Source organism: Hermetia illucens, chromosome 4, assembly GCF_905115235.1.
Source record: "Hermetia illucens chromosome 4, iHerIll2.2.curated.20191125, whole genome shotgun sequence".
In the NCBI taxonomy this organism is placed as follows: Eukaryota; Metazoa; Arthropoda; class Insecta; order Diptera; family Stratiomyidae; genus Hermetia; species Hermetia illucens.
The window spans coordinates 53,943,720-53,968,161 of NC_051852.1; the positions used below are offsets into that span (position 1 = coordinate 53,943,720).

Genomic DNA, 24,442 nt, shown 5'->3' on the forward strand with positions numbered 1-24,442 from the left:
TTTAGGTTTGGGAACAATTAGAAGATTAATGGTTTTCGATTAAAAATTTCGAAAAAGTGATATGATCCTTTAGAGTCCGTAATATATTAATATTCATTCAGGTGGACTCAGGAAGGAATTTCAAAAGAATGGGAATAGGATAATGGATACAAAGTACCAGGGAAAAGGAAAGTGATGCGTACGATCAGTTAGAAATATTTACATATATCATAAAATTACGGACCACACAACCTTTCAAGTGATAAAGGTAGCCATTTCCCATATGCTACTGTAGTATAAAAGATAAAAGGAAATATTGATGCTAAATAATTCAACTTTGGAAGAGACTTATTGAAATTAATATTCCCGTTATCGCAAAAAACGGTAGAACCCTATTCCTACCCAGGAAATGACAAAAGTAACATCCCCTAATTGATGGCACTTATTTTCCGGACATTGGCCGACAGACGGGTAGACATGAATAAGAAAACCAGCAAATTGTAAAATAATGTTTTTTTTTCTTTAAATATATTGTGCATCAGTTTCGTTACAATTCCTTCATCTTCTCATAACTGGTAAATAAAGAATTTGTTACTGTTAACATTCTATACTTTGGCACTCCTACTCAAACTCAAAAGTTCTCAATTAAATCAAAACGTTTAAGATGTCGAGTGGGTTTTATGTTAGCACAAAACTTCCTATTGTCAATTTCGAATGAGTGAGGTTCTATGTTTTCAATCGCGTGTGTGATTTTCTTAATTGACGGATTCTTTCCAGATGATGATATGTCGATAATTCTCCAATTTCATTAATCTTAAAATAGTAAACAAGTTGACGATGTAATTAAAAAGGATTTCACTTAGTTATGTACTGAATCGTTTAACATTAGTTGCACATAAGTTTTTATCACAGTAGATCTTATTGTATGATTTAAATACTCTTTCAATAGTGGGTCGTTCGGTGAAGGGGGCTTCGCCTAATGGACAAGTATATATAAGTTGGCCTATGTTTTTTATTGGTATTGGTTTCATAAGACTGTCAATGCTTCAGCAATGAGAAGAAACACATGAGAGTGTACCTACAAACGATTTAGTAAAATAGTCTCATCAAATTGCTGAATTTCTAGAACTAAAATAACAAAGTTGTTCTTCAAATGTGCTAAGTTTCAAAGCCTATCCCTATCGAAACTCATAGTCCTGCACACACTTTTACTGTACTTGAGATTGAACTGGTCGAGACTAGCTGCTCTGGGTCTGCTTGTAAAGTCGTCAATGGTCTCTCGCCTTTCCAGCACGCTGTGTTTCCTCCTCCGACGCAACAATGTGTCGTGGTCTTCTGAATCCGAGAAACAACCTGCAGGGTCCCTGGTGCTCTCCCGGCGATCCAATTCAGCTGCCAGCATCCGTATCTCCCAATCGTCGCAGTGGAGTTGATTGTCCCCATGGTCTTCCTCAGATGCCTCATCAATGCAAGACCGACTTGAACTCGTACTCGAACTGAGGGTATTGTCGATGTCCACGACGACACTATCTGAAATCTCGCCGAAATTTAATTTCTGGTAGCCACCAAGAAGATTGGGTTTCCTTTCATTTTCTTGATCACTGCTGTCTTCGTGGGAGTCATTGAAGGACTCATGACGTTCTGCCACGCGCTTTCTACTTCTAATTTTCATTGAGCGTTTGTCGGTGGATTTTGGAGAGGCTGAGTACACTGTATCACCCGAATCTCCTCGCTGCAAGAAAGATAACCAACACACAAGCATGTAAGTCAAATCTTTCCCAACTTCCATTGCAGATTTCTTAGCTCTACTTTTACAAGTTTCAAATTTTGGGAAGTTTGTACTCACCATGAAAAACAATTCCCGGGAAGTCTCAGAGGTAGCTGCAGATTTACCATCCCTTCGTTTGCTCGTTGAAGTCAGTCGCTTTTTGCTCCTTGAATTAGACTTGAGCTCATCTATTACGCTTTGTAATTGTTCAATGGTTTCTCCCCGCCTCTTTACTTCTGATTCTAAGATCAGAAAGCGATCCTGCAGTTTGTTTTGTAAGTCAGCCATGTAGGACTGCATCACACTCCTTACGCCGGTCATAATATCTCTGAAACACTCCTGTTCGTTAAATCCTGGAACGAACGATTAGGCTATGCTAAGAATATGTTTGCAACTTGCACAATGGATAGCGGAAAGGAACATCAACGAAATACGCTAAGAAGTAAAGAATCACGAGTCGAAACTATTACGTTAAAGATGTTTCGCCTCCCTACGTAGGATTAAATTTAGATGTAATGTGAAAGGTACAAAGTTTGAAACGGTAGAACGAAATGTAACAGTTTCAGGTTAATACATGGCTAAAATCTAACATCGAAATAACGTCAAAAACTTAATCTTTGCGTTAGATACTTTCAATTCACCAACTTGGAACTGAAACCAAACTACTTTAAAATTTTCATCAACGAACAGCAAAACTTTCAATACAAAATTTCTATTCTATTGCTGATTTGATAATCAACTTTCACTCAAAAACGGAAATGTTTAATGACATGCAGAATGTAGAATTACCTGAGTTTGGCAAATTTTATCATAAAAAAGAGCAAAAGAAAAAGGAAGGCTTCAATTTGAAATATTTTGCAGTAAGCAAAATGCTGCACAGTTAACAGCACAACTTGAGAAAAATATATCGACGAGGTACAGAGACGCCCTAGGCAAAGGATATGACATTTCAGCCTACCCGATATAACCAATTGAATTCAAAATCAGAGCTTAACCTTACGTAGGTTGCCAACTTCTACTTGGCCTGTTAACAACAAAAGGAAACACCTTTCTATAAAAAAAAATCGTAAAAACAGGTTTACATATCTAGCAGGCGGAATATCAACGGTGGGGAGTAAATGGCGTGTGCAGGAAGATGTTTTGACCGACATCAGTACTGAATTTAACAGCATTTTTCGTCAATCACGAGAATAGAGCCAGTGCACCTTAACAGTCAATCCTAGTTTGAGGTTTCAAATCATTGGATAACACGACTATTGCCATTGACAACAGTCAACAACTGTCCATTTTTGAATATCTCATCATTTAGGTTTAGTACACACTCTCGACTATTTGGTGGCAATGCAGAACTTACTTCCATTAACGCAGTTATTCATTACCACTTTCTAATAGAAACGTGCATGAGTATCACCACCAACGAAGCTCATTATTTGGTATTTGCTCAGACCAGTGACACGATGCAGACAAGTGTTGGTGAAGGCTTGGCGCTTTTGACTAACAGTGGCGGTCATTTTCTATGTGCTACTGTCATATATCATCTTAAAAAAACAGTGAAGACGGTTTTAGCACCGTTGATGCAAAGAGCAACATCAAATTTAATGTCGTCTTCGTCGGAAGCAATGCTTCCTAGATAGATGACTCGGTAATTCAAATCAGCGTAGTCGAGTTGATTGATCAATCAACATGCGAAGCCTTGTACTATGAAGAGCAATTATGTTAGGTGATGTTTGGAATATAATATCACATTGCAAAACATTACTTATCCCAGATGTAATATCACTATTACTTTCGCAATGGTGATGTTGGTAATGTGATGTTTGGATCACGCTCGGAGATGGTGATGTTATATTACGCTTTACACTGATATCACTTTTGTGATATTACATGCACCAGCTACCGATCTCTACTACGTAATATTTCCGAGTACAAATGGCAGAGGCGACTGTTGGTTATCGATTGCCAATCTGTTCTTTCGGCTGCGCTACGTAATGTAAAACAGGGTAAATGACTGTACTGTAAGGAAGGAAGGTATTGGGAGGAGAAAATTGTTTGTTGATGTCGTAGATTTTTTAAAGGAGTAAAGAAGAGTCTATTGAGACGAAGTTTTGTCCTCGTTTTGTTTGGTGGACAAATAAGGACGATGAAATTCGTGCATATAGAAAATAGCACAATTTGATAGGAATTCTATAAAAAATAAAGGATCTATTGAGCTCAAAACGGCAGAAAACAAAAAACAAGCAGAATTGCAAGAAAGAGAAATTGGCATGAGAGAAGGGTTCACATTGCGATCTAAGCCCCATGATTACCCCTTAGAAATCAAGCTCCATATAGCAATACCCTCCCAAGCTCTCAATTAAACATCTTCTTGCAAATTTTAATAACTGCATAAATAATATCTACTCTTTCTCCACCTGGAAACTCGCCAAAATAGTTGCCATTAGGAAAAAATTATTTCTCAAGAAACCGAAAACTTTAGGCCTATTTACTTCCTATCAAACACTTTTAGTGAGATCTTGGACATTCGGCCTAGTACTGAATTTCAAATTTAAGAACATGATGTAAGTGTGGAGATAAAAATCGATCAAATACTTAATAGGGAGTTAAATAAATGGATTTCTTTTAAAGCCGATTCTCACCCTTAGCTCTCTGAGTAGCATCTACTATCTTCTTCATCAGCGGACAGGACTGCAGCTGGAGTCGCAGCCTTGAGTCGACTAATGGCGAATGTCGGGGGCCCTATATCAAATAGGAGACGCCTCCTCATGGGAGCAACGCAGTTGAAAAGGAGGTGCATCGTAAATGCCTCGCTCAAGTGCAAGGCGGGGAGCTTTGTGAGTGGCGTCTGCTTATCGCACCGTCTCCGAACCGGCTGTGATGGTAATCGCGGGAGTGATCCCCGTTCCCCTATTTGCCAAGCAGCGCAAAGCTATCTACCGCCGTAAGGGCGAAAACTTACGAGAGGTGGTTGCCCGTGAAGAACGTCAACGCACCCTTAGCGAGTGGCAATTTTCTTGGCAAAATGAGCCAAGGGGCAGGTGGACTGCGCGGCTCATAGACAAATTAGACCCATGGTTGAACAGAAAGCACGGTGAGATTGATTGAATACGTCCTTACCCAACTTCTAAATGGGCATGGACGTTTTTCAGTCTTACCTGCACAAGATTTGGAAGGCGCGATCTCCTGATTGTGTGTTCTGGTTCTGCAATGGAGTGGCGGACGACGCTGAACACACCTTTTTCTCTTACGAGGGGTGGGACGGCTTTCGCCAGCAGCTTTATGCAGACACAGGGGAGCTCTCTCCAGACAACATTGTCAGAGAGATGCTGAAGAGCGCTGGCAGTTGGAATCGTATTGCGCATTATGTTCAGGCTCTTCTTATTACGAAGAAGATTGGACTCGATCGGCGAAGGGATCGGACGGTAAGGGGTTCCCTGAACTAATAACAACTCCCTTCCTCCCCTCCCCTCCCGTTCCCTTCAAGTCAGGGAGTTCCGACTTGAAGGCGCCCAAAGCCAGGAGAGCGGGAGGGCTAGCCCGAAGTAATGTGTCAAACGGTTCCAGGCTAGTTCTCTGATGACAGGGAGGTGTTTAGTTAGTAGTCCGGTGGCGTGCTGTTGCGGGAGTCCAACACTCTATGCGTAAACGCATTCACCTACCCTTCTCCCCCCAAAAGAAACTACCTTCTTCATAAAAAAAAAAGATCTTGCTCCAAAAAACCAAACTGATTTCTGAAATCTCTTATATGGCCAATTATACTTGTATGTTACGAAGCCTCCCCGAAGCAGGCTAAAATAATCTTAGGGCTTGTCAAATGGTGAATGCTGACCTGAAATACTCTGTCTTTTCTATTTCCGATACTCCTTCTCTGATGGGGGAACATAGAAGCGAGGTAAAGTTAGCGAAAGGGCTAAGATAAGACTGGAATATGTTAGGATTAAACACAATATTTACGCATTTGACTAAGTTAGAATTAAGTAAGTAATTTTGAATCTTCTGCCAGTGCAGTTTTTGTAATTGATAAGTTGCTTAAAAAGATGTTAGGACCGAATTATAAAACAATGAAACATACGCAAAATTAAAGTAAAATACAAAATGTAATAGCATTCCATGGAAGTTAGTTAAGTTTGATATAAGTAAGTAAGCAAAGATAAGCTAGAATATTTTTTATAATTCACAATTACAATTAAAATCAACGGATCAAATCATCAGGAAAACATATTCATTTTTGTACTTTTAATTTCAGTATATATATGCGTACATACAATACATATTGCAATATTATTGGGATTGATTATTGAAGCCAGGTCACTTGGCATCAGAGCTAGAACCCTGCAAAGTTCATTAATTTATTAGTGCTACCAACCCGCACTTGCGCTTATCTCAGGGGGGAAGTTCTATTCGCCTCTATTAAGCGACAGCTTTTAGGAGCAGAGGGTCTTATTGCTGCCAGACTCTCGCCGGATATGGCGACACGTCAACAAGCTTTTAGGCATTCTGCCTTAATCAATTTTCCTAATTTTCTTTCCTTTTAGGAAAGAAAATTCGCTCGGTTGAAAATCTTGGGCTTTTTATAGCCAACTTTAAGCCATTCTAGAAGCTGAGTGATGTTTTCAAGGTGAAGTATATCCTTCACCAAAAGATTACTCTCTAGAAGGTGAAACCATTGGAGTAAATGCAGTGTTACAGCTATCAAAATTTCGGGCGTATTGCCCAAAATTGCACTATACTGCGCAGAAGCGTTGTGTGCACAAATAGTCATCCATGTGGGGAATGCTCAAAACCCACGACAAAAGTTTCGCATTACTAAACTGCAACCAAATTGGTTACCTTACGAGCTAACGTGTGCGTTCAGCTTATATAGAAATAGTAACCAGACCGGAAGTTACCAAAACCCGGAAGGAAACTGAAGAATCATCAATCATGGTAGCTCGGCTGTAACAGAGCTCCACCAGCCTGGGCGTGCCCTACGCATAAGCCGCTACGATATCTCTTCCCAAAGCAACGGTTCAACCGGGAGAATATGAGAATTGGTTGAAGCTCTAGCTTTTGCGCCCAGTAACCAGCAGCGACAATTGCTGCAATTATACATATCCTTAATTTATGATAAGTATTGGCATTTAGGAGCTTGTATTCTTTTCCTTTTGACAAATTTAAGAGCTTCTATTCTTCGAAATAGGTTTCTGACATGTTTTTCGTATTTTACAAAGTTCAATACACAATTTCAAGAAAGTACTCTTATTATAACTCCGAGATATTAGAAATTATACTGATTTCCGTCTGTAACTGTTTTCTTTCTGCACGAAACTCGTTCTTCTCACAATGACTGCGAACTGTCTTTTTTCTTATTATTATTATTTTTTTATCTGACGTTTCTCGTCATCTACTCTGTTCTTCACTCTTGTAGCGAGGTCTGAACTGAGTGGAGAGCGCCGGTGACGTCATCTGTCCGCTGGTATTCGCGACATTCGAAATTTATTTATTTCCGCACCACAGGCACATTTAAGAGTAACAGTTAGTATTGTGCCAATACTTAACAACTTTACTGCATTTCGGAGAATCAACTGAAAAGGGAGGCATAGGTAAACTTTACCGCATATAATATTATCCGGAATGACAAGAATTCTGGCGCTGTCCTTCTAGTCAGAAAAGACTGACTGAAGAGGTCGCCAACGAGAACCGTAAACTTTATCCGCTGCAGCGGCAAAAATTAAAACTACCGATGATAGACGGATCTTGGTATTCTCCGTCTATATCAAATGTAATTTTAAAAGTGAGTCTTGGGAACTCTCCAGTTAAAGCCAAAATACCTCCTCCTCGGTGGCAATTTCAACTCGAGCCACACTTCCTGAGAGAACAAGGAAGTCAATAATCATGCTTAGATGCACTCACAACCCTTTTTCCTCACCAAGATGATTATGCCAGATACACCGACTAGTTAGTCTATTTTTGATTGCTTCCCGCTGTGTGACGAAACCAAACAAAGTTTTCAAGTGAAATCTTAAAAAACATTATTACTTTCAGTTCTTAAAGCAAGTCTTAACCTCTATCAGATGCTTGGCTCGCACAAAAAAAGAAATGGATGAAGCTATACATAACTTTGGCTATCTATACCATCAACGCTGTTACACGCAGAAATACTGAATATAACTCTCCACCAGCAGGAACCTCAAACAGAATTTTTAGAAATATGGAAATAAAGTTAATGCAGAATACAAGGCATTGCTTTCCTAGAACAATTGCTTGAGTATAATTATCTGGCAAAGGGCAGCAAATATCCGCAATAAAGAATTAACCTTGGAATTAGAAGACATAAAATCGATTAAATTCTATTTAGCAAATTTAATAACGTCTACGTTCCATCTATTTAATAAATCGTTGTGTGTATTGTAATCTCAAAAATATCATTCACAATAATCAGTTCGGGTTTCGTTATAAACATGGACTCTGTTTAGAAACATCAACAATAAAGCAACACCACCTCTGTAGCTTAGATCTAGAGGTATTTAACTCCACATAGCTAAACGAACTCACATACAAACTTATCGACAACAACTTCTTCGAAGATAGGTTGTTCTATGTTAAGCTGGAAATGAATTTTTCGACCTCTGGCCGGTCTCATAAGGACTACCGGATGGATCCATTGCAGGATTGACACAGATGTTTATTCATTTTGCCGATGATACGCTTGCCTTCACTTCAATTTTTCGCCCCAACAAGGCGCCTAAGCGATAGTTAAATGTTTGGCACTGCTCTGCAAGTATTTCCGCTATTGGGGTATTAAGATAAATGAGCCGAAAACGCAATTGTGTAATTTCAGGAGACAATCTAGGTATTTAGGTTCTAGAACTATCCATAAGAACGCTAAACTTACAAATCGGAAGTACAACCGTGAGCAGTTAACAAAGGATCAAATATTTGGGTGTTCAGTTTCATGAACTCTTCAAGTTCTAGAGCTCGCTATCGGAAGGACACCTATGCAGTTAATAGGATCCATTATTTATTTTGCAAGAAAATAGTTATCCTCAAAACCAAACTAATCCTCTACAGGACACCAATACGACCCATAATCCGTTATGGTGTACCTATATACATGATGCACCTGCTCCAACCATGCCATGCCTAAGTGTGCAACATTAAACACCGAATACTAAGGCATTGCAACGGCTTGTCTTATAACTGGAAGATTAGAAAGGTTAAAAAATGCTGCCAATTTCAGCAATTCGGCAACTCTACCAACAAGGTAGCACATCTCCTTTGGCCATATTTGTTATACCTTGCCAAATTATGAGTAATAACCTAAAACCTTCCATCCTTTCCCCTCTTTGACATTAATGCGTTAAGATTTCGTAAAAAAACCATATTCAAATCGACTTGGCGTCTATCTACCTGTCAATCTGTCACACACAGTTTTCTTAGAAACGGTTACACTTATTAACACGAAATTTGATGGGAAAGTTGGAATTGTGAATCGAAGCCTTGTGCCAAGTTTAAAGGGGAGAAGTTCCTATAAAAAAGGGATCCTTTCCAAAGCCGGCCCTATGTAGTTTTAATATTAGTTGCAAAGAAGAGAAAAACGGGCTAGGACTAAGAATCGAACTGCTAAATTAGTAGCTGAGGAAACTAGGCATATCTGTTAAGATTATACGCAGTTTCTGTGGGGAGAAAACCATCAAAGAAGCCTTGACCGGTATTGGATTGGAGGGGTATCTCACTTGTTGGATTATATTCATGCTAAATAGCAGGATAATCTAGTCGGATCTGGGAGGCAATCACTTGACCAGAGCTGTGGACAGAGGCACGCCCGGGGTTGCGCCATATCACCGGTGCTCTGGTTAATAGTAATGGACGTACATTGGACAGCAGCGGGGTGCAGGTGGTGGCGTATGCTGACGACTTGGTATAAGTATCAGGGATGTTTCTGTCCATTATGACCGACATCATGGAAGGAGCGAAAGGTGTGAATGTGGGCCGCAAGATGGGGACTCAGCATAAAGTCAACAAAAACGCAACTGATGCTATTCACCACCACAAGGCAAGGATACCTGAATTCCATCTACCACGGCTGAATGAAAAAAGATTGGTTCTTTCCTCTAATGTAAAGTATCTGGGTGTAATCCTGGATCCAAAGCTAAATTGGAGATTGAGCATAGAACAGAAGGTTAAGAAAGCCTGTATAGCCTTCTATGCCTGCAAGAGAACCTTTGCAAAGAAATGGGGTCTCCGGCCGAGGATGGTTCACTGGATGTACACCGCTGTAGTACGTCCGATCCTAATGTACGGCTCTATTGTATGGTGGCAGGCTTTGAGAAAAAAATACAATAGAATTCAAAGAACCGCGTGTGCAGGTGCTATTGGGGGTTCTGCAGCCCTGCCTGCCAGATGGTCTCAATGTACTCCTGCATCTCCTCCCCCTAGACCTCCATAGTAAATACGTTGCAGCGTACAGTGCCATCAAACTACGTGAGTCCGGATGCTGGGCAACGAAGTCCTATGGCCACAGCAGCATCTTAGACGAAGTACCCCGGGAAATCTGGGCATTCCCTATGAACTATGCCACACGCACGCTGAACTTCACAAGAAACTTTGCTGTGGACTTTTCAACCAGGGCAAAGTGGAAGACCGGCGGCATGTTGCAAGGTTATGACTCAGTATTCTTTACCGACGGATCAAAGATGGCCTGTCGAGTCGGCGCGGTGGTTTTCTCAAACACACACAGTGTATCAAAGTTGTATGGTCTCCCAAGTTTCGCCAGTGTATTCCAGGCGGAAGTACCGGCGATATTGGTAGTCTGTCGATGGCTGGAGCGTGATTCGACCCCCGAGCGTAACACAGCCATTCTGACCGACAGCCAAGCGGTCATCAAGGCCTTGTACTTAGCGATGATATCTTCCAGGCTGGTGGGGTAGTGCGGAGACGCGCTGAACCGTCTGGGCGGCACGCTCATGGTCACCCTCCTCTGGGTTCCCGGGCATAGGAACATAGAGGGGAATGAGCGGGTTGACGGATTGGCCACACACACAGCCAGGCAGCCCTTCGGTGAATACAATCGGCGTTCCGCTGGCGGCTCACGGGGACCGAGTCTACACGCACTACCTAGTAACCGCGGGTCTAAGATGGCGAAGGTTTACGAGCTGTGCCAAGTCAAGAAGAATTTGGCCCGCTTATAACATAGCCCGATTTCTAGCTGCAGGGTGGGAGAGCTGCTTTCCTTCGTGAATGCTACGGGCTGGCTCTGAAGATCCGAGCCGACTAGACTCTGCCTCTCTGCACTCATGACAGCAGTAACGGTCTTAGGATTTTGTGGCGCACCACAGCGATAATTGGGTTCCTCGGAGCGGCCACTGATACCCCCCTGTGGGAAGCGCAGTGAAAATTCCATATATATTTGTGTTGTTTTTCTTATTAAAAGTATCGCGATGAACGAGATAAATAAAATGTATTGCTGTATTCAGGTAGTTTCGGAATTTCTCAATAAGGTTTTTTATTCTATCAAGCAAAACCAGTGAAGTATTTGTTCGTGCTGAATCGCTTGGAGATACTGGAATGGACAGAAATACTCTCTGACTTAAATCCCATTGACAATCTTTCGGTTATTTGCAACATCGCAAAAACATACTTGAGTCGATGCCCTGACATGTGAAAATAGAAAATAGTAATAAATGCTACATGAGAAAAATATTCGGTATTTGGTAACAACCGCTTTGGAACTGCTTGATTGAGCCTTTTTAATCAAATTCTTGTGGAAAAATAATTGAAGCGATCGATTCCATGCCCTTGATACATCGAATTTGAACGAAATAAAATGTATATAAATAAAAAGCACGTAAGCTCGCCAACACATATGATCAGGGCATTATTTGTGGAAGAATTTTGATGATGGCCTTAAACGTTTGTGAATATTCCCTTGAAAGGATAACATAGAAGGGATTCTGCATCATAATGAGGTTGACGATAACCCCAACATCAGAAAATCATAGGGAGTGCCCGGCCCCTTCTGATTATTGTTTGTTTCGATCAATGGTTAACGAATACTTTCTGTTTTATGAAAAAATCAAGTATAAGGTATGTTGTGTGTATGCGTTGTGCAATGGTAGAGAAGTGGCCAGTAATGGAATATATTTTAAATCATAAAGGCGTAACCGTTTTTTTTTTTAAATTTCATGGAAAACCCGCAGACGAAAAGTTTTCCACTTAATAGTTAAATAAAAAATACTTGGTGTCCTTGGAATTGTTAGATACCCCATAAATAGAAATAATAGGTGATAAGATATAGTGCTACTTAGTATTCGTTTACAATACTCTAGTTGAATATGGTTTGCAAATGCTACACAGAACTTGCCAGTCTCGTGTCGACAAATACTCAAATAATAGATTTATTGGAAAGAACTGACTCCTAAGACCTTGCTTCAAACCCAGTTTTAGCAAGTTATATCCTTTAAAAGAACTCCAAAGTAGTGGCCGATAATTAGGAAGTAAAGTTTTCCAAAGGCACAACACCCTAAAGGTCAACGTAACTAAGGAATTTGTTTGGGATCATGAAAAACCACATACCTACATATTCTTCCTCATCATATTATTGTATATAAAGCTAAACGTTAAAAAGGTTCTCATTCAGCAAATATTTGAACCCGTGAATGAAAACTCAAGCAACTTCAAAACGAAACGCTCTTCAACTGATTAAAGCAATTAACATTAAGCTCAATAACGGCAACTGCAAAATATTATGAAGCTAAATAGTTAGGACCATTTACCGGTGCGTAAATATAATATCCTTTCCATATTTACTTTCTAATGGAGCATATGATTGGTTCTCCACCAAACTAAAAGCCCTATTACCACCCTATCGTCTAAATTAGATTTACCTTTGTGTCGCGGCTCTGCAAAGGGAAATGGTTCATATTTGGAGCAACTTTCCGTTTGCTCCTGCAGTACACTGCTATATAACTGCAAGGAAACATTGTCATTTGAGGCGTCTGCCTCTTCAATAAGCGGCGTGAATACACTATGTGTGACATTGTCACTACTTTCTTGTGCGTTGTTATTTACTGGCGGCGGACTGGAAAGAGTTGAATTGAAGGTTACGCTCTTCATTAATTTGCTGTGTCTTGCCACGTACCCTTCAATCGTTGGTGCCGTCAATATTCCATCATTTTTCTGTGGATTTTCCCCATTGTCGGCAGCGTTAGTCTTGTCTTTAGTCAGCTTTTTCAGGATGCTCTTCAATTGCCTACGCTCTACCGTTTCGTTTGCTTCTGGACTAAGCGGTGATTTTGGGGATTTCAGATTGGGTACTGCCGCGACGGCTGATTCGAATTTGCCTATCACTTTCTCTGAAGATATTCCCGATGCGTCGCTGTGGCACCGAAAGAGGGGTTCACCAAACTCCATCAGTTTGTTAGTATTGGCGTAGTCTAGACTTAAACTTCTAGTTTGTATCACTGACTCAAGGGCCGCCAGTTTCTGTCGTTCGTTGAGAATTTTCAGCTTTTTCACAAATGGTAATCCACCATACTCCGGAGATAAGTCATTTATGGAGTCGTAGTACTTCGAAATTGGCTGCATATTAGAATTTATTGGTTCATTGGGGGTTGTGACGGTGGAAGTATGGGATGATGTCGGTTTTTCACTAACGTCTACTTGTTGTGAGCCTGAACGTCTAATTTCTGAATTTGACCGACTAAGACAGCTATTTGATGATACTATTGTTGCTAATTTCAACTTGGACCACGGCTTCAACGATTCACTACTTTGTCGCTCAGGCTGGTTTTTCAGCTTGACGTTATTTGGAGGCTTATTCAATATATTGGTGAGAGCGGAAGCAATCTTGTGTCCTCCAATCCGTTCATCACTTTGTTCCTTGCTACCGTTTTCTACAGATTGCTTTTGGGAGTCATTATCTTTTGTTTTGTCATTAAATGAAACCTTCAATAGGTTTGTGGACGGATTTAAACTCGTAGCAGATTCCTTGATGGCTGATTTAGTAGTGGTTACCGACGAATGTGTATCCTTTGTGTGTTGCTGAGCTGGTTGTTGCTATAAAAAAATGAGTTCGTCGTGTAAATATTCATTGCAAGTCACTTTCCTCATTCCTTACATGTTTGAAGTTATATAATTACCTTATGTTGCGCACTGGCCGCTGCTGCGGCTGCCTTCTCCTCTTTTGCTTTCAATAACAACAATCGCTGCAACAATGGTAAACCAGCTCCAATTTTTTCTGGCTCCGGCTCTTCATGTATTGATTCTTGAGGAGATACCACCGTGTGCGAAGCCCTTATACCACGCTCCTCTCGATCCTAAGCAATGAAAAAATGGAAACTTGCTAGTTAGGCATAATTGCTAAACTACATACATATATTGTATATATATACGTAGCTAAGAAATATTGTTCTAATCAAAACGTTCATAATCTTCAAAGCGAAACAAAGAGATTTTGTATATACCCCTGGCATCAGCTGGCATATTCTGATGTTGAAGGAAAGTCAAATATTAACCTCCACGGGGGTGAAAATTTCCAGCCCAATTGCAGAGCGAGACGCGAAGAAGCAATGCAATGTGAATGTCCAAAAACATTTAGACGCTTGTGGGGAGGAGATAAGAGGATTGTGTGTATGTTATCCTGTGTGTTCAGATCGGGTCGTAGGCGTCCATTGTACATGACGCAGGATTTCCATTAGATGGTGAAGTGCTACCATCCGCAACTGGAGAATACCAGCATGAAAAATTTGATATCTGATGCGACCTGCAACAATAGGCAAGTCGTTCACATAGGAAGCGTTTCGTGGATTCCACGTCACAGTATGATAGAAGGATTGCTGGTGATGAGTTCTTGTCTACCAAGTACAACAAGGCGATGGAATTAGTTGAGCTTTACCTTTTTGACTCCGGTTTAAAGCAGCTTTACAATCGACGGACCATTTTCTATAACTGCTTTACCTCATTAACTCTATAGCCAAGAAACGAGGGCGATGAAGCTCAGGGGTGAAAGTACGTCTTTCGTATCTAAAATAATAATAATAATAACTGCATTCCGGAAAGCTATTTGTGAGGAATCACATTCATCTCCTGTAATGCTTTCATTATAGTAAGACGCTTAATTTTGAATTAAAAAGCAAAAACTTGCATGTTAGATACAACAGGCTGACATTATTGCTGAGTTTCTCGAAAGAAAATGACCCGCTTGATGTCCTGGGATCCTTACCCAGTCTGGTTCAAACCATGCAGAAGTACACTGTACACTGTACACGATGTTGCAGGGAGTTCTCGACGGATTCTCCCACTAACCTACCATCGGCTACCGCCGCCGGCGCCCCTTTATCTTTTTATAGGTAGTTACGATTGTCTGAGCCTAAATGCTTGACACTTAGTGCTAGTGTTAAGTAAAATCCGGCATTTGCCGAGAGTGTGACAACTCGGAATAATAACTCCGCCGTAGCCGATCCCAAGCCTGGTTGTGATAAGAGGAGTGATGAATAGCTTCAGTCTCAATGGCTGTACGCCACGTCTTAGTGGGTAGGTGACTAAAGTATAGGAACTCTGTAGTGTTGCAGATTACTCACTGAGGAAGCTATCTTTACACCTGGCAGTTAGGTATAAAATGCAAACCCAAAAATGAGAAGAAGGAGAAATTTAAGGACCGGTATGGATAACCGGCGGGAGTTGTTGAACTTGATGACTAATCGTGGGGCGGTTCGACGTTCAAGCGCCCAGGATGACAATGGTGTTTCGCCACAATCTGTGGCGACCACTCCAACAGGTTCGTGTAGGCAGGGGATGAAGTGGACCGAAAAAATGAACCTCTTCAGCATCAACATATGAAATAAAGGTGGGGGCAGGTATAATATCTTACCGTCCTTTGTTGTACCAGAGATTCGTCGAGTGTTTCCCGCAATTCGCGCACGTGATTATGCGGCGATACAATCTCGGTCATCATCAGAGAGCATACTTGACTTGAGGTGATCGCTGAAACTGGTGACCAAGAGTCGATGGGGCAAAGGCGGTGGCAACAACAACACCATGCCGCAGTGCGGGCAACAGTTTCAGTACTCGCCGAAGCACTTTTCTTCACCGTCCAGCTAAAGTCTCCGCTGAGGTGCGGGTTGAATTCCAAAGAGTGTATATAAAATTCTAGGAAAAGGATCCCTTTTATATACCGGGTATTCCCAGGCTCTATTCATCTCCAGCAACTTCGAGAATTCTATCTCAAATCAATGATGCAATTGTATCTCGACTGTGTGCTGATATGTCGCTGCTGAAACTACAATCACTTTTGTATTGTGGTTCAGTTACGTCTGTCAGAATACTGGTTTATGTGACCGAAGAGATCAACCATGGAAAATTCGTTTGGGACGTCGGCGGGACTTACTAAGACAGGACATTGCTAGGCTGATACAAATCAGCACTGGCAATGCCAGCAGACGGGTGAAGAATAAAGTGCAGAGGGTTTATAGGAACTATGCTAGCTTCAGTGAGACACCCGTAATTGAAATTCTGAACACACTAAAGTAGAAACTTTATGTTGTATGTAGTCGGTTACGATGGCATTTCATACATGCTCAGAATCCAATGTATGCGAGGAACCAGTGCAGCTTTTTCAGATCTCCCAACGAATCCCAACAGACATTACAGTTTTCAGTAACGGAAGCGAGAGAATATTGGGGTGGGCTTTGGGGGTGGCCTGCCCAGCATGCAGAGCGCGCTGAGTGGATCACCGCTGAAGGCACCCGCCATGCCAATATGTCTGGCATGAATTTTGCGGATATTATCGAAGAGGAAGTTCGACGAGCCATAAACAGCTCGAAGAACTGGAGGGCCCCAGTGTGGATCGAGTGCAGAAATTCTGATATAAGAAATTTTCCAATATATATAGTCGGTTGGCACATAGCATAAATCACGTTATTAGTCGGCTGGAGGAATTTCCATCCTTCCTCACTGGGGGAATTACCTACTATGTCCCAAAAAAGACATGGTGCAAGACCCCGCGGATACAAGACCATTTACTTGCTTACCAACCCTCTACAAATTCCTAACGTCCATTATTAGTGGAAGGGCCAATGCGCACCTCGAGACCAGCAAAATTTTGTCCGAGGGTCAAGGAGTTGAAAGAACAATTCATTATCGATTCAGTAGTTGTAGGACAAGTAACTAGAAGCCAAAGAAATCTCTTTGGTTGCTATATCGATTATGCCAAGGGTTTCGACAGTATACCGGATACCTGGCTAATCGATGCCGTACGTTTGTTTTGCATTATTTCCAAACTAATAAACTTGTTGGCAGCAGTTATGGAAGGGTGGCATGCCATCTTATCAGTGCGTTCATCTGCGGGTGCCAATACCTCATCTTATAGGAGGATTGCATGGCACTGAACCCCCTTGTTTAGCCGTGATATTCGGATGGAATTTGGATTAGACAAGTGTCGAATCCAAGCCATCCGCAAAGGTCATCACGAGCCGCATGCCGGACATAGACAGACTTCTACAAGTACCTAGGAATTCTGCAAGCAACCCATGCTCGAGTTGGTGATCTAAAGGATGCTCTGCTCTCTGATTTCCTGCGACGTGTAAAGCTGGTACTGAAATCGTATCTCTCGGGGAAGAATAAAATAGGCGCGCTGAACACATTCGCTATCCCTTCACTGGCATATGGATTCGGAATATTGCCGTGGACGAAGACCGATTTTGAAAACGTCCAGCGGCGGACTATGATACTATGTCCGAACTCCGAATGCATTGTCCAAATTTTGTCGCAGAGCAGATGAACCTGGTTCGTGACATCGGAGGCAGGGGCGTGATTGGCGTAGCGGCACAACATCATCAGACAGTACTCGATAATTCTGCTTACACCATGTATTGGGACCGGCCACCACCACTAGCATTCCTTTATAATTTAAGTAAGTAGGATGGTCCGAGCCTAAATGCTTGGCATTTAGCGCTAGTATTAGGTAAAATCTGGCATCTGCCGAGATTGTGACAATTCGAAAATTATAATAATAATAAACGCTCCCGCAACAGTCTATATTGAATCAGGTACTCATGCGCAGCTGAGTCGACATTCACGATAACAAATCCCTCTGTCACAAGTGAGATATTCCGCTACGATAGCCCCGCGCTCTAACCACTTAAGCCATCCAGTGCTACCATAACCCTAGTGTGTCTGGATAGCTGAGTAGTTAGAGCACAGTTAATGGACCCGACATAGACATAATACTTTGACAAATCAGTGAGTACTACTCACATACGAGTACTTGCAATCGCTACAGGGAATCTGTATGGAAATCAAGGGCGGATTGAAGTTGAAAAAGATCTCTTGCAGAATGCTGGGTGGATTGTTCGGGAGCAAGTTTTTAAGGCAGACATGATCTCCGCGGCGCTCAAGGCCGATATATCCTTGCATGGTAGGGCCAAAGAAAAAGGCATCCAAATCCCTTAATGGGTAGCGAAAGCATTCGTTGCTACTAGGCTCAAAATGCAACTGTTTTACAGCAGGCAACCCAACTACTGGTGGAACAATGGAAAAGCGACTTTGCACGGTAGCGCAGATTGGGCGGCGACACAAAGGCCACTTAAAATAGACCATTCAAAGTAGCAAAAAGAACTGATTCGAACAGTTGTGGGACCATGCCGATATGAACCTGTACGGTGGGGCCTGCAGGACGATGATGAAAAGAGTACGAACGCGCCTTTTGAAAAAGATTGCTGGGACTCTATTTCGTCGCCATCAAAGCAAAGCAACGGAAGAGAAACGGTGGATCAGCTTAACGAGTGTGCGATATCTCCAGTATCCGAGGGGGATCTCCAGTAAATATGTGGTAGGATCGGCGACAACAAAAACCCAGGTTTGAATGGCGTCCCTACGGGAGCTTTGAAGCTAGCAATGTAGATTAGGCCGGACCCTTTCGCTAACTCCTTCCAGACGTGGCCAAAAGATGAAAATACAAATCCAATAAGGCACTTGAAGATCCGGCTTTATGTTACCCGATCTATCTGTTGGATACAATAGGGAAAATGATGAAGAGAGTCATCTAAAACAGGCTGCTATCCATCGTCAAAAGCAGGAATGGTTTGTTGGAGCACCAGTATGGATTTCCATTCTACGGTGGATATAATGTGATGGCAAAAGATGCGCTGAATTCTGGCGGCTGTTGTTTCGTGTTGTCAATGGATATCAGAAATGCATTTAACTCCGTCAACTGGAACCTAATTGAAGGGACGCTGGCGACCATAGGTGTTCCTGGATATTCAGCGAGTCTGGTCGACAATTACCTCTCAGAGAGGAGATTCCCTCTCGATAAAACTTCGTAGGATTTCGATTCCCTGTGGTGTGTGATTTTGTCAACATGCTTCGCCTAAATTCATTGTGAACTATTTCAGAAAATAGTTTTCAGTCTGAGTCGAAATTAGTCTGTAGGGCAGGTAGGATATAACTAACCCACGACTAAGTGCGAAACATACGAATGTTCGCAGTCTTACCTTAGGCATCTACCACGAAATCTGGAAATTTCGACCCCCAAACTCAAACCGAGCTGCTTTCATGGTCTGGTTATGTGTTGGAAATGAGAAGATAGTCCTTACCTAGACGAAAAGGATCTTGACTAGTCCATCAAAATATTGATTAATGCTAAGTGGCCATCATTGTTACGAACCATCTGGGTGGCCACCTTCCAAAAAGTGCCTTAAGATTTGAATTAGTACGGAAACATTGGTTGGCAAACAGGATGAGGTAACGTCCTTAACAATTGTATCAAGTTAGAATGCTTGTTGTGTGGTGACATCAACGCTGTTATGGTGAAATGGTGGGTGTCATTCAGATTCTCAAAGCAAGTTGGCTGCGTATTTCATGCTAACTTGCCTGGAAAATATCAAGAAATTCAATTGACTATAATGTCACCATATGTCCGGATGACATAGTAGTTAGAGTACTAGGCTGTCGCATAGAAGGTCCCGGTTCAAATCTCATTGGCAACAGTAGGATTTGTATCGTGATTGGATGTCAGATAACAGTGGACTCAGTAGTAAATGAGTACCTGAGTCAAATCAGAACGTGTGCAATGTTGATCACATTGCCTGCTACAGAGCAAGTACCGTTGCTCTCTCTCTCGAGTTTAGATCACCGCTTCATCTTTTCTTCATCGAATTCGAGAAGGCTTTCAACCGAGTGAACTTGGAATATGTCTGGAACGCGCTTCGCAGAAGGAGCATGCCCGAGACGCTAACAGCTATTGTCAGACGACATATGATGGCGGAAAATGTCAGGTGGTACATTGAAATAGAATCTTAGACCGAACTTGAAGAAGGAATGTCCATCCGACTTTTCCCGTTTGTATTGTTGGAGAGAGTATCGAAGGTGTTGAACACTTTATTTCGCGCTATTTCTGCTGACGGTAGCACCAGTTGTTTTATCCAAAATTCAGAAATGCCACTACCTTGACACTAACATCAAGTTGAGGTTGTTTCCCGACAATGGTCCATCTGTGCTGCTATATACGAATAGTACATGTAAAGTGACAACCCCTTCGAATCCAAAATTGAAAGGCTTCATCATCTATTGTTTGCGCCACGTCTTGGGTGAATTCTGGGCTAAGCTATGCGGTAGAATCCACTAATTAATCATCGTCGACAAGTGGATCGTCCTAGAACTACTTGGCGAAGAATAGTAGGGGCAGGAGTGAATGCTTCTTGGAAAATTACATTGCCTGACGCGTTATGCCTCACATAGGGGTTTATGGTAACCATATATCTCTTCCTAAGTTGCTGATAATATTTGCTTGCCCACTCACCCGTTCATGAACGTCACTTAAAGAATTTTAGATCTGACAAGTAAAGTTCGAAGTATGGCGGGTGTATAAAAACCGCTTCATGTCTCTGTTGGAGTTCATCAAGGAAGTGCCCTCACCACTCCTCTTTGTCCTTGTTATGGACACCGTCACACGGGATATCCAACGTCCAGCGCCCTACACACTGCTTTATGCAGATGATGTTTTCCTAGCATCTGATAGCAAAAATGATCTCGAGCAACTTGTTCAAAAACGAAATGATCGCCTCATGCAACACGGTCTCAGATTGAATTTAAACAAAACTGAATTTTTGACGACCGATCCCCATGAAACAGGCAAATAGTATGACTAAAAAAATCAACATTGTCAGTTTCCAATCCGCACCGATGAGAAGATAGAGCGTTGGTCAATTTGTGTATCTATGTAGGTAGAGTTGTTTTATCCGATCATGCCACTTGATGCAATAACAGCACTATTTTTTCCAAAATTTTTAATTTCAAATTTTAGTAACATTAATATTGATTCTAAGCTGCCTGGCAGCAACATTTTCTCTGTGTTGCTACATAAGCATAACATATGAAAAGTGTGGGGCAATACCACCGGATCCTAAAGAATTATTGTGTCCTTCCGGTGGATATGGCGAATCTATCTCACCTATATTGTAGTGTGTTCTAGAGAAATCAATAAAACCACCAATGTTAGGGCCTTATTTGCTTGAAAGTCGGAATGGCCAACGCTAACACTGGGAATAACGACTGCGTCTTAAGGACACGATCATTTGAATCAAATTTTGCACCTTTTTAGGAGCTTGATTAGCATAATTTCGCCAATTCAATTTGGATGTAGATTTCAAAGCGTGTTAGAGTACGTTCGTAGCGACACACTAGGAGGCAATGTAGTTAGCATTGCGCCTGCCGGGATAATTTCGTTGATTTGATTCAGGTATTCATTGAGAACCAAGTTGGCTAGTATCTGACATTCAATCTGTACTATTAGTGAGGTTTGGTATCACTTTTTCAGTGTGGCCGGTCCAAATTCGGGAACTGTAGCTGGTTCACCAGCGTTTGTTATACATATCATACAAAAAAAAACGTTCAAAGAACTCTGATCACATGCGCTAGGCGGTCAATTGAGAGATCCATTTCGGGGAATGATTCGGACAGCAAAAGTTAGTATAATAGTCGTCGTCGCACCAATCCAATTATATCTAGGTCTTGAAAAGTGTTAGATCACTTCATTTAAGAGCGCATAGACACATCACGGGACATTGTGGGAGGCAATGTGGTTATCATTACGCTCGTTCATGATTGTCAAGTCGGCTGATACCTGACATCCAGTCACGATACAAATATCTCAGCCACCAGTGAGATTTGGACGAGACCTTCCGCTGTGATGGCCTAGCACTCTAACCACTAAGCCATTCGGAAATCTGGACGATTGGGGGAAGTACCAGGAGTGAAGTGGTTCCTCGCTCACTTTGTGTCAGGATAGTTTCTATCGACAAAAGGACTTTCAAATTCAGATCATGCAAAATTAATAAAATCAAAAAAACAAGTCGAGAAACTGAATAATTTTTTTTTTCCAAAGATGAGGGGTACCACGCTTTAATTCTCCGAGGAAGTGAAATATCTGAAAGTCATTTCAGATAAACTTCTTTGGAACAAACGTGTAGGGGAAAGGTGATACGAGTTTTCACAGCTGTGTAGATGGACCATGGCCTTAGCGTGAGAAGTTAGTCCTCATGTAGTAATGCGGATATACATATGTTGTTATCATTACGCTAATGTTCGCTGATGCATCCGTAGTTTGGTGCGTTCAGGTAAAACAAGTCGGGAAACCGGAAGCTGGACGCTTCAGGTACGAAAGGTTTTGTGTATTTCTTAGTGCGTAGCACGTAATATATCCATATATTATGTGAGAGTATCCACTTTCGGGTGATATTGAAATTCATAGTCTTCAATTTTCAAAGAAGCAACAAATTTGAGGTATTATAACTTTGTTAGTAATAGTGCAATTTCCACCAAACTTGGTAAGATCATGCTCTATACCATAGCCTATATCACTGCAAAATTTCATGGTATTAGGATGAACTTAAGGGGGGTTTCTAACCAATTACAAAAAATTGTAGTAATATACTATTATTAACTTTATTTAAACAGATATCGGCATGGGAGGTATTTCGGAGCCTCTCAACTCTGCGACCAAGAGGTAGCCCAGGAGTTGAAATATTTCCTTTTCAGTTAAATCCTATTGATTTCTACTTAGAGTTAGTATTTCGTTAGCCAAAATCACATCCACCGCATAATTAAGATGAATTTGAGATCAATAGCGAATCAATTAAAAAAATTAAAAATGAGAAGTAATTTAAATCGGTACAATAATTTGTTACACAAGTAGCGAAGAGTGATTATATCAGGAAGTAGTTACTTGTTGATGCGATTTTCGGAGTGTATTCCACTGTTCGGGGGACACCAACAAGATCGAGTCATATTAATCACTCAGTGTAGACGATAACCGTTAGTCCTATTGGTTAATTAGGCAGATTTATTGAATGACTAATTTCGATTACAAAAATTTCTGTTAAGTGAAAACGACAGATTTGTTAGTTATAGATGAGATAACTTAGGTGATTGATTTGAGATTTAATTTATTTAGGTTTTATTAAGGAGATATATCACAAATAATCTCGGAACAACAATGATTTTAAGGCTAAAACCGCATCGGAAAATAACTTGACATCATATTTTGGATCGATGTGAAAGCGTACGGGTATCGCTAAACGGTAATGGCTTTAAATTATAGGCCGTATATGGTGTGTCAAGAGATAGTAGTCGTGTTAAATTTGATAAAGAAATGAGCTACAACCAAATGACACATCAATGTGAAAAGTTCAACTGAACTTTTCGGAAAATAACACTCATTACCACTTGATACAAGCGGAGACAGGAGACGAAGGTTTTCAACCTCATCTTCTCATAAAGACTGCCGTGAATTTCGTGGCGAAAAAATACATTCTTCTTCAGAAAGTAATTTTTGATAAGTTCAGAAATTTAGACCAATTGCGGTCTTGCAAATGCTGAAACTTTGGGCCCATCCAGACCCCAGTACCCGCACATTAAATTGCTCGGAGGCACCGTGGTGTTAAAGACGTGGGAAACCACCCTAATGGGGAATGCCCTGTTAATAGCAGCAGTGCTTCCTGTTGTAACTGGTCGCTCCGTTTACTATTGGGAATGTCCAGCATATAAATAAATTGGCAAAAGGAGGGAAATGACAGCCTAATTAAGTAGACGGTGATGGAAATGAAGCAACGCCAGTCATAGCGTCTACTATGTCCAACCTTGCAACTCAACCTTTTATTGCTTCGCTCTATCCAGATTGAATAGTTTCAAACCTAACCCATTACTGATAATTGAATGAAAGGAAAACAACTATGTAATAAGTTTATGTCCTCTTTCCAGCCATAATCAACGAGCTGCTAACTTCATAGTTAGTTCTGCTTCCCTGGTTTGACCGAGTATTACTACCTTTTGGAAATATTTTTTGGTAGCAGTCATAATGTCACCAGTACTCAAAATAGACTATGAATTTGAGGAAGATGAGGAATTGCTATTACTCGTAATAAACAAAAACAATAAAGAATAGATGGACATTTACAATGCTCCGAATTAAGAATATACTCAAAGTATGGAAAAGGCTAGCAACCTGGAAATTTCCAATTACCTTGTTCCCAAAACGTCAACAACCTCTTCGATACGGACTAATCTCAAGACTGTCGAAAACGGTTTACGATTGGTTTCTGTGGCTTCTCGAGAACGATATCGAGGCTCCCAGAATGATCATCTTCTCCAGGTTGAACGATAATTCCGGTAATATCAGGTGGACATACTGCTCTCCTCCTTGTGGCTTTGTATTTTGCGTTAGAT

General features: G+C 41.3%; 1 protein-coding gene across 8 annotated transcripts in view; it reads right to left on the minus strand.

The window, feature by feature from the left end:
* Nucleotides 1-477: 477 nt before the first annotated feature.
* The window catches only part of LOC119654235, a 277,681-nt gene continuing 253,716 nt past the window's right edge, over nt 478-24,442 (minus strand). For 7 of the 8 annotated variants that reach the window (XM_038059464.1, XM_038059463.1, XM_038059465.1 and 4 more), the window contains 4 exons: nt 13,864-14,040; nt 12,610-13,780; nt 1,826-2,100; nt 478-1,711 (listed from right to left, as the gene is read on the minus strand). In XM_038059464.1, the coding sequence (XP_037915392.1) occupies nt 1,145-1,711; nt 1,826-2,100; nt 12,610-13,780; nt 13,864-14,040 (2,190 nt within the window). In that variant the 3' untranslated portion in view covers nt 478-1,144. The remainder of the gene's footprint in view (nt 1,712-1,825; nt 2,101-12,609; nt 13,781-13,863; nt 14,041-24,442) is intronic. The other variant, XM_038059466.1, reaches the window with a different exon arrangement.